The sequence below is a fragment of the Lytechinus variegatus genome, chromosome 9, assembly GCF_018143015.1.
Source record: "Lytechinus variegatus isolate NC3 chromosome 9, Lvar_3.0, whole genome shotgun sequence".
In the NCBI taxonomy this organism is placed as follows: domain Eukaryota; kingdom Metazoa; phylum Echinodermata; class Echinoidea; order Temnopleuroida; family Toxopneustidae; genus Lytechinus; species Lytechinus variegatus.
Genome location: NC_054748.1, coordinates 37,952,398 through 37,962,858, shown reverse-complemented (window position 1 = coordinate 37,962,858; position 10,461 = coordinate 37,952,398). Strand labels below are relative to the sequence as shown.

General features: G+C 36.3%; 1 protein-coding gene across 1 annotated transcript in view; it reads right to left on the bottom strand.

Annotated features, from left to right (window-relative positions):
- Positions 1-278: 278 nt before the first annotated feature.
- LOC121420953 (DNA damage-regulated autophagy modulator protein 1-like) overlaps positions 279-10,461 on the bottom strand; it is a 47,998-nt gene continuing 37,815 nt past the window's right edge. Inside the window, exons 5-7 of the mRNA XM_041615512.1 lie at positions 8,225-8,402; positions 2,250-2,347; positions 279-948 (exon numbers count right to left, since the gene is read on the bottom strand). Coding sequence (XP_041471446.1) covers positions 565-948; positions 2,250-2,347; positions 8,225-8,402 — 660 coding nt within the window. The 3' untranslated portion in view covers positions 279-564. The remainder of the gene's footprint in view (positions 949-2,249; positions 2,348-8,224; positions 8,403-10,461) is intronic.

Here is a 10,461-nt window from a genome sequence, read left to right as displayed (position 1 = left end):
TTGCAATTACTTTGTTTAAAGAGATTTTGCTACAGGGTCGTTTTTTTTTTCAAATCCGCCTTGTGTTTGCAGGGTTGTTACATTATGGATGTTGTACATTTTTCTCTATATTTTTCTTTTACAAATAAGACACTTACACTTGCCCGTTTAACATGTTCATGTATTCAGTTTTTTGTTGTTGCAATGTTTGAAAATATCGAGAATAAAAATATGTCGCATCGCGATAACAAAAAAATACAGCATCATCTATAAAATTAGACAGACATTTTTTTTGGGGTCTGCTTTACGTCGCTGTATTGGTCTGCTAATTAGTTATGGTACATGTATAACATGATAAAGTGTTATAATTTTCCATCGTTTATGCTGACTGTTCCATAAAGGCAAATGGTTCGATTCTTATTTATTTTTTAAAGAAGTCTTTGGTATGACTCGGTCGCAGATCGAACCCATGACCTCTCGTTCAAAGATCGTGCTCTCTACCACAGCGTCAACATGTCGACCGCCTTGTAATCATCATGATCATAGCGTAGTCTATATCCCCCAACTCCTCTTAGTCATCAAACATCAAACCAAGAAGTGCCCTTTCTCCGAACTTTTGGTACAGAGAGGCGAGTGCTCAGAATGAAGCGGAATCGTCGACCGAGTCGACTCTTGGCTGTTCCTATGACAACAGGGACGCGGGATCACGCCCTCCTCCGCCATCTCGGCGTCCAAGATCTCATCATCTCCGCCATCACGGATCCTTGTAGGGCGTTGGGACGGGGTACGGATCGGGGGAGAGAGGACCTCGCGACAGGTGATCCATAGAGCATCGGGTAAGTCGCATTGTGAGACCATGATGTGGAGTTGTAGGTTGAAGAACTCCTTGGTGTAGGTGAGATAAAAGACCATGAGGGCTATGCTCATTACCCATTCCGCAAAGGCACTTATTAGATGAGGAATGTAGCCCTGAAAGAGAAGAAACAAAAGCAAGAAGACTGAAATAACGATCACGAACATACTTTAAACTTTCACGAAATAAAATGATAACATTTCATCTTATAAAATAATGTTTATGATTTTTTTTCTTCAACATTATTAGTATTTTTTACTAGCTTTCATCCACTCTTATGGACTTTCTCAAGCCAAGTTTTCAGTGTGGTCACAAACACAATGCTGTCTTGTCTGAGGTTTGTGGCTTCATGATTTCATCTGTTCATGGACCTATTTGTAATAGGTCCATGGTGTGTTAATCACATATCTGGAGAATCTCTCTATTAACAGGATTAACTACTTGGTTAATCCCTTTTTATCCACAGCCACTCTTTCACCTTTCTGGGCATGAACAGGATGGGTTATCGATCGTCAGTTTGTCACCCATTTTTGGCCCATGCAGTGACTCAGTAATTAAAAAAACAGAGCCAAAGACCCCACGTAGCATTGTACGAGACTTATCACTTGGCTTGAGAAAGTCCACAGGACTGACAGTCCTGTAAAAAAAGGGATGGTAGAAGGTTCTCCAGGAGCTTGGCAATTATTTCTTTTGATCATCCCAAATCAATGAGAGTTTTCTGTATCATTATTCATCTTGTTCTCTGAGGAATGCTGGGAGAAATGATCGTGGCCGTTGCCGGACGCAGGATCCCCAGCCCCTAGTAGCGGGGAGGGGGTGGGGAAAATTAAATTTTAACAGAAGAGAAGTCCTTCATAGAAGCAAGGTTGCGAACCAAACAGGCAGAAGAAAAATATTTTTTTAGATAGGTTTAGATTCAAGGTTGTGGACCGCAGGGCACATTTTGTTGGAATTTTGTTAAAATACAATCGTAAATTATGTTTCCTAAATTTCTGGGGGAAGATCCTCCTCTCTACTTAAGGAAGAAGTTGGTGGCAATGGAAACGGGTTTATTACATGGTAAAACAACAGGACGTATTATATTATCAATCAAGTTAAATGTACCATTTCCCTATCTGTTCCTGGACTAAAGGAGAAGGGACGTCAATATCATGAATATGTCAACCTGTTGGCCATTTTAAGCCAATTAGATGAAAGGCATGGCCTAACTGAAAATTAGACAAAATAGTAAATGGTGAAAAACAAATATAGGATTTCGTACCAGAAAAAAATTGACAAGCCCCCCCCCCAAATGGTCTTCAAGCTCGTCAGGGGGGGGGGGCAGAGATAGGTCCTTTGGATGGGGTATGACTCGTCAGGGGAAGGGGCAGACTGCCCTCCTGCCTCCCCCGTATGTACTCTAGTGATTATTACTTACCCCATCTTCTGGTCCCCAATGCACCTGTGATCGATCTCTCGTATGGTCACCGTGTGTATGATACCAAAGCATCTCAGCTATTACACCTGTTATGATACCTGTGGGGTCACTTGGGTTAAGGTCAATCACTACATTCTATTTCGATAGTAATATTCATCATTATATGGTAGTTAGATTAAGGTAAATAATTTGATTTTATTCCGATATAAATATTCATCATTATATGGCAAATAAACCAAGGTTAATCATTAAATTTAATTATTTATCATTATAATTTATGTTCATTACTTTAATAATTTCATTTCATTTCTATATGAATGTTCATCATTACCATCGGCATTGGGTTAAGGTCAATCATAATTATACATATATTTCTACATGAATATTCATCATTATAATGTTCATTGGGTGAAGATCAATCAGTTATTTCTATTTCTATATAAATATTCATTATTATCATGGGCATTGAGTTAAGGTCAATCATAATTATACATATATTTCCATATGAATATTCATCATTATAATGTTCATTGGGTGAAGATCAATCAGTTATTTCTATTTCTATATGAATATTCATTATTATCATGGGCATTGAGTTAAGGTCAATCATATTATACATATATTTCCATATGAATATTCATCATTATAATGTTCATTGGGTGAAGATCAATCAGTTATTTCTATTTCTATATAAATATTCATTATTATCATGGGCATTGAGTTAAGGTCAATCATAATTATACATCTATTTCCATATAAAGAATTAATCATTATATGTTCATTAAGTTAATAAACAAATTTCATTTCTATATGAAAATTCATCATTATCATGACCATTGGGTTAAGGCCAGTCATAATCATACTTCTATTTCCATATGCATATTCATCATTAAGTTCATTGGGTGAAAGCCAATAATTTACTTCTAGTTCCATATGAATATTTATCTTTATCATGGTCATTGGGTTAAGGTCAATCATTTATTTCAATTTCCATTTGCATATTCATCATTATCATGTTCACTGATTGGGTTTAGGTCATTCAATCAACTCAATATGAATATTTATGTATCGCATGTCCTATTCTGTCTCACCACCTCTCAGTTCACGAGATATGTCATCACATTTAAACTTGACGTCATTATGACGTTATGGATAGTAAAACAGATTTACTAACATGTGCATGTCATTTCCAAAGAGGCTGAAGTATGATTGTATGGGAAAAGGGCGATCTGTAGTTTGTATTAATGTTTCCTTCGATCTTGTCTTTAAAGAGTTTCGTCATGTTAACCGAATGCCCAATAATCAATCCTCGATTCAAGAACCAGAAAAAAATGTTAATAAAAATTATTATTTGTTATTGATAACTTAATGACTTATCCGTTTATTCTGTATCAATATTCAGCCAATCACGGTATGTGCTCTATGTGTTTATATAAGGGAACACTCTTAAAACAATGAATGTAAGGGGTAAATCTCCCACTAAAAGGAACGAGGTAAAATCGTTTTCAGTTTTAACAACAACAAAAAAAGAAACCATACAACAAAATAAGAAATTTGGTGAACTTAGGCAATATATCCTGAACATATGACATACAGGTGCTCGCATGTGACGTCACAAAATGTCAAGTATGCACAAGTCTGTTATGATTTGATGGATTGTCGTTGAATATTCAATAGTACTGATGTCTCTCTATTATTTCTGCTATTTCTGCTTTTTCTTGAAACCACCTTAATGCCAGGGTTATTTTTTTCCTTGAAATGGCCAAAGATTGATGGAAACTCTTGATTCGCTTGGCCAAAAGTTTTCAAGAAACCTTCCTACCACATCCACAAATTGACGTCAATTAGCGTACATTCGGCCTTAATACACTCCCATGGGATGACAATATAATGATATAATTACCAATGAAAGGGATATCATTATCCTATATTAGAGGAATCCTACCGTGGCAAGTGGTCAGATGTTGGCACAAGTATTACAACCAAGTTCATGTGACGTCACAAAGCGATACACTATATTAGAAATAAGTCGCGGTGTTAATAGAGGACAGCACCCTATAAAGTTACACCATTAGTTTTGAACATGTTGAATGCACATAGCAAAACAGGTAGTGTTTATTGGTGTTTAGGATTGCACTTGTCATTTTAATTCGGTGTTACATTTTGGTGTTAGCTCAACACCTGTGGGTGATAATCCAATTCCTTTGGTTGTTACATGTACACGCTATGGTACGTTCGATCTCTGTACAGTGTATTCTGAAAACTCCAATGTGGCTCTCTGTTATTTTAACACCCCAGTTACTGTAAAAAACAACTGTCATTGTTGTTAGAGGACCCGCTCTCACAGCACACCAAATATAGGCTTAAAGACAAAAAATATATATGTTTCGATGTAAGATACATTTATTAACACCAATAAAATATCGAATAAACTTTTGAATTATTATTAAGCATGTATGTCTTGCACATACTGAATGTTAGGAATGAAACATTCAAATTGAGTATACTTTAGAAAAGTCCTTTGTTCATCCACCCAATTGACCTAACACAACTTTTCTACAAACGCTGAGCTTGGCAAGTAACTCGAAGAACTTTTATTAGAAATGACGTCATAATGTAAGCTAAAACATTGGATTGTGACGAAGCTCACATGTGACTTTTATATTGATTTTGATGACGTCACATGATGTCCGAGAGATACTAGAATCACATCACATGACCTTCGGACGCTTTTGATTTTCATCTCAGTTTACAATTGCGGATTTTTGATATTGGGATAATTGGGTATTGATGGTTGCAAGTCCGCAAGCTCGGAATTGTGTTAAATCTAATCATGCTACATGTAATTGAAATCCTTTGGAGGGATTAATAGTACAGATCTTGAGAAATTATTTCAATGTTATCCAAGGTACATATCGCTTTTCTGATAATCATACTTGTAAATAATAAAAGATAAAAGAATATTTGATGGACAAGTTTGAAATATAATGTTAATTTAAGATAAAGATTGTAGCTGGAAGATTAAAGGTATTGTTTAACTTTGTGAGTAGCCGATTTAAAAAATTCTCAAACCAAGATGAAACATGTGTACAAGTGCATGTATTAGAACTAATAAACCCTGAAAACAATCATTATTGAGAATGAAAAGCTAAAACTACAAGGCAAACCCCGATTTTGTAAATAGGCGTCTTATAGACACCTAGATAGTACACATAAGTGTACGGGATGAAATTAAGATAGTGTTTCCGGTCACGTTATATTTCAATTTTTGAAGCACTAAATATTGATTTTCGAACTCAATTTTTTCTGGGCTTCATTTTTGTAATATTTCACAGACACAAGTGACAAGTGTTACCTTCTAGCTCAGATTTTTTTAAAGTCAAATTTAAGTGCATGAATGAATCATGATTAAAAAAAGAAAGAGACAAAAAACAAGGGAAAATGAAACAAAATAGGGGACGAACAAAAGTGGAGTAAAGCTACAAACAGACGAACAAAAATACACAAAAACGAATGAAGAAAGAAAAACAGAAATGTAGAAGAAAATGCAAAAATTAATTAGGAAAGGTAAACAGAATGAATGGAATAAAATGAAATAAAGAAAGAAAAAGGCGGAAGAAAATGAAAACATAAAAAAAAAGAAAAACAGAATAGTCACAATTTGATAAGATGATTTAAAGAAAGAAAGTCAGAAAGGAATAAATGATTAAGCCACAAACTCTCAGTGGGAAAGAAGAAACAACAAACTAAAATACCAAAGGCGAAAATAAAAGAAAGATAGAAAATGGTTAACAATATATGAACAAAATACACAGGGGCGCTAACAAGGTCAAGATGACATTATACCCCAGTTCAATAGGCCTATAATATTGGTCATCTATTTTTGCCACGATCGGAAATAAATATCTATCATTGAGTTTGGGCTGAGTATCTCGCTGTCTTCCTTTGGCGAAAGAGAAATTCCGATTCAAATAAAAAGGATGAAACGAAATACAGGAAAATGTATGTTTTGCAACAAGGCTAAGGTAAATTCATAATTCGGATTACGTAACTCACATCTGAAAGTGAATGCCAGAGAAACGTGTCAAAAGCAGGAATTAAAGGGATAGTCATCTAAATGTGGCCCATGTGTTTATGTCATTTTCAAGTGACAAAATGATTGATAAGGGATCATAAAAAATAAATGTTTCTAATCCATCAACACGAATAGAAATTTGATTTTATGAGAACACAATAGAAAGTTAAAGGTACATGGAATCCATTTAAATCTCACTTTCGAAAGTTTGATAAAGTTTAACTACAATCAAAGAAAAGGAGAAATTACCATAATATACATAAGACTAAACTTCAGTACTCCATACTAATATGAAGGCCTACAATCTGTAGTTTAACAGTAACAAATAATATTATGATGTGGATCACTTTTATTAGGTCATTATGGTTTTATGCGATTACATCAAATCACGGATCAGACGCTATAAGCGCTTGAGATCCGATATTTACGTCTCTTCCGCAAAAGATTGGTAATTCGAGGATTTCAATATCAGTTGCATCCATACCTTGTGAATTTTCAGTAGAAAACTGGTTTTGTACACTGCATTTAACTCAACATTCTGTTTCACTGATAAAAATGATAGTGAAGAGTTTTTTGTAGCTTCAGAAAGCGAAAGAAAATAACTATTATTTCTTTCCATTTATCAATTTTAATTAATCATTTCTTACACTGGTTAGTCGTGCAAAGTGAATGTGTCAGCATTCCCGATCTTTTCAACATTTTATAATTTAATTTGAAGAATCCATGATTTAAACCAGTTATTTTCAGTTTTGTGCTTGTGATCTTTAAGGTTCTCGAGGTGCTACCCCCTTTGTTCATTTCATATACATTGTAGCAGCATCTGAATTGAATTGAACTGAATTTCTATTAAAGAAAGATGGTGATTTAGTACCATAGAGATGTATACTAGTTACAGTTTTATGTTTAGTACCAAACGCCCCCCCCCCCCTGTAATTACACACACCCCCTCCCCCCTCCCCCACAAACCCGTGCAGATCATTCGAGGATTGCGACCGATTTCCCTTCAAAATGTAACTTGGCATGTTCAGATCATGGACCTATTACATATAGGTCCATGTTCAGATGCAGTATAAGCATAAGCCTATTCCTCGTGCAGTAAGTGATTTCACGTTCCCTGAATTTGGATAGGTGAAATTTTTACTCAAATGCTAGTAATGAATTGAAAATGAGAAGTTTTATAAGGACTAGTTTTTAACAGTAATTTTCTCGAGTGAACTTATCAATGTGAAAGGGGTCTGATTCTTAATCAGAGTACCCCATCGGTGGGCAAGGGGTACGTCTCGCCGGATCTCTGGGGAGGTTACCTGAGCAGACAGGTGTCAAATGGAGGGTACCTGTGATTAGAACAGGTGATGACAATAATGGGATGGGTGTACTTAGCGTGCAGTGATCCGTTACGTCACGCCATCGTTACAGTCAGTCAGCGTGACGGAGAGATGATGATGGAAGAGAGAGAGATAGAGAAGGGGAGTGGGTGAAAGAGGTAGATAGGGAGAGGGGGATAGGAACAGGGAGAGACGGAGAGAGAAAGAGGGATGGATAGAGAGTTAGTGTGTGGGGGTGTGCGTGAGTAAAGGAGGGTGTGCGTGTGCACGCATGGGTTGGTTGGCGAGTGTAAAAAAAGTTTGTGAGATGTGCGTGAAAGAGAGGGAGTAGAAGTTGTAGAACGAGAGAGAGAGAGAATTGGGAGAAAGGGTGGGGTGAAAATGAGTAAAACGCATAATTTCCTTCCAACAATTTGAAATAACCCCCCTGCTTTGCGCTTGCAAAGATTAAGATGACTTAAAGAATATATTTTGTATTTTACAGAGTCTACGAATTTCTCTTTAATATAAACATTTCATCTCCTCTTTCAACATCTCAAGCTATCTAAAGTATCGTATTATCGAAAAAAGGATACTGATTATCATCGATACCGCCGTTGTCGTGGTGATGACCAGTCGCAACCGGCAGAGCAACATCGTGTTGTATTGTGGGTAGAGTTTGTATGAGATGATGGTATGCGTGACGCAATAGGCGGTTCCCATCACGAACAAGAGAAATGCTCCAATCAGATGGACGATTAGTACGTTTGAATCCTGTGGAAATATAATAGGGGTGATTTATTTACGACTTAAACACGAAACCACAACGATTGGCAAGAACGTCTGTTTGGTAATGGAGATCGTGCAAGTTCTCAATCTGCTAATAATTCAATTTTATCATGAAAAACAAAATTCCAAATGGTAATGGGTTTGGAGTCTTTTAATTGGTGCATTACTTAGGGATGTATGAATCGTTAAAAAAACATGTGAAAAAAAAACACTGCAGGATTTGACCTATGTTATAAAGAGTCAACTTTGCAATTAATGACTAAAAATTAGAGCAAGTTATTTAGGTTTCTGAAGGATAAAGATTATTATTCGACATTGCTTTCTTTTTATTAATTCCTTATTCGTAGTGTATTAGAGGCTGTGGAAATGTATCACGAATACATACATACACTAACACCGAAATTGAATTCCTATTATATTTCACTCCAACAGCCAATCATGAAAATAATAAATACAAAAATGAATGTAGCATCATGGGTATTCATATAAGCATGCTTTCGATACATCAGCATGAATATTCATAATCAGTTTGCTACGAATATAGCCTCGTGAATACTAATTATCCATTGGCTATAAATAAGGAGGCAAGATTATTATTGAATAGGTTAGTACCGACTGAGTGGCAAATCGTACTTAGTTATTATAACTATCTTGAATTTATTTATTGATGAAATAAGAACGTATACGTAGCAAAAATATGACACGCTGTATAAGATGTAAAAGATGTTTTAACCTTTTTTTCAATTGTTTTAGCAAACTTGTTTAAAACTTAAATCAACTTGTTTTAAACTGTTAATAACTTAAAAAAATTTAATAAAAAAATGATTTGTTACAGTGACGGGCTTAAACAACAACGTGATTATAACTTTAAACAGCGTTTTACACTGTAACCTTTCATCAACGTGAATTAGCGAGCCGAATACAGCTCTGCCGTAACACCATCACACCCAAACCATTTAAATGAAATACAATGAAAAGATTTGGAACAACCCACTGTCTTATTAAGTGCGTCATCGTGTGATCAAAACAGGATGTTATGATCTCCAAACTTCTTCCCCTCTCTTTATGGCCAGGTGCTTCCCCGTGCAGGGATTTTTTTTCTACGAGATTTCGCGAGAGAAAAGTTTTCAGCGCTGGCAATTTCTTGTCGAAAGGGAGCGCTATTTCTTGGAGCGTTTCATCAGACAAATTTGTTGTCATCAGATATATTGTCAGATCTGACAATTTTCCTTGATTTTAATTGGCTTAGAAGCACTATTACTGTCGAATTAAAAAATTTTGTCGGATGAAATATCCGACAAGTCATTTTATGAAAGTCTCCCCTTTACACGCTGGGAGGAAGAGCGCCATGCACCGCTTCCAAAACGCCAATGAGCAGAGCGAGCGATAAGTGCTCTTCCATAGAAGGTTGTCCATTCGAATCCCGACCTTCCCTTTAAAATCAATTATTTTTCTCCTGTTATGAAATTTTACACTCACTGGTTTAAATCGCCAATCGCTCGGGTTATTGAGTTGTGATCACTGAGGCCTGTTATCGGCCAAGGATGAAAAAGCCGTATGAAGACATCAATGTAGCAGGGGCTAGAAAAGGCAAAGCTTATTGAAACTAGCCCCGGCTGCGAATTTCCTTTTATCAGTACTTATGCACCCGACGCGAGAGGGCAGTAAAAATAGGAAAAATTGGTGGACTGGGACAGCAGATCATCCGACGATTTGCACCGGACGAACAGCTGCAAATATGTCGTTGTCCAGATTCAAGAGATTTCGATACTGTCCCGTTCCACTAACATTCGACAAAAGCCTCTCAGCACTCCATTGTGATATGCCTTGCATTTTCAAAGGAATCGGTGCGTTGTAGATAGAAAATGCAAAAGGTCCGGTTCATATGCACTCGCGACAGAGATACCATTCTTCTTCCAGGCAACTGATCATTCTTCAGCGGGTCCTTGATTTAATTGGTAATTACATAACGGAAAGTACTTCATTATCAATTCATGTCTGAGCCAATTTCTCAGTTGTAAAACAGAGAGACCTGGGAGATGTT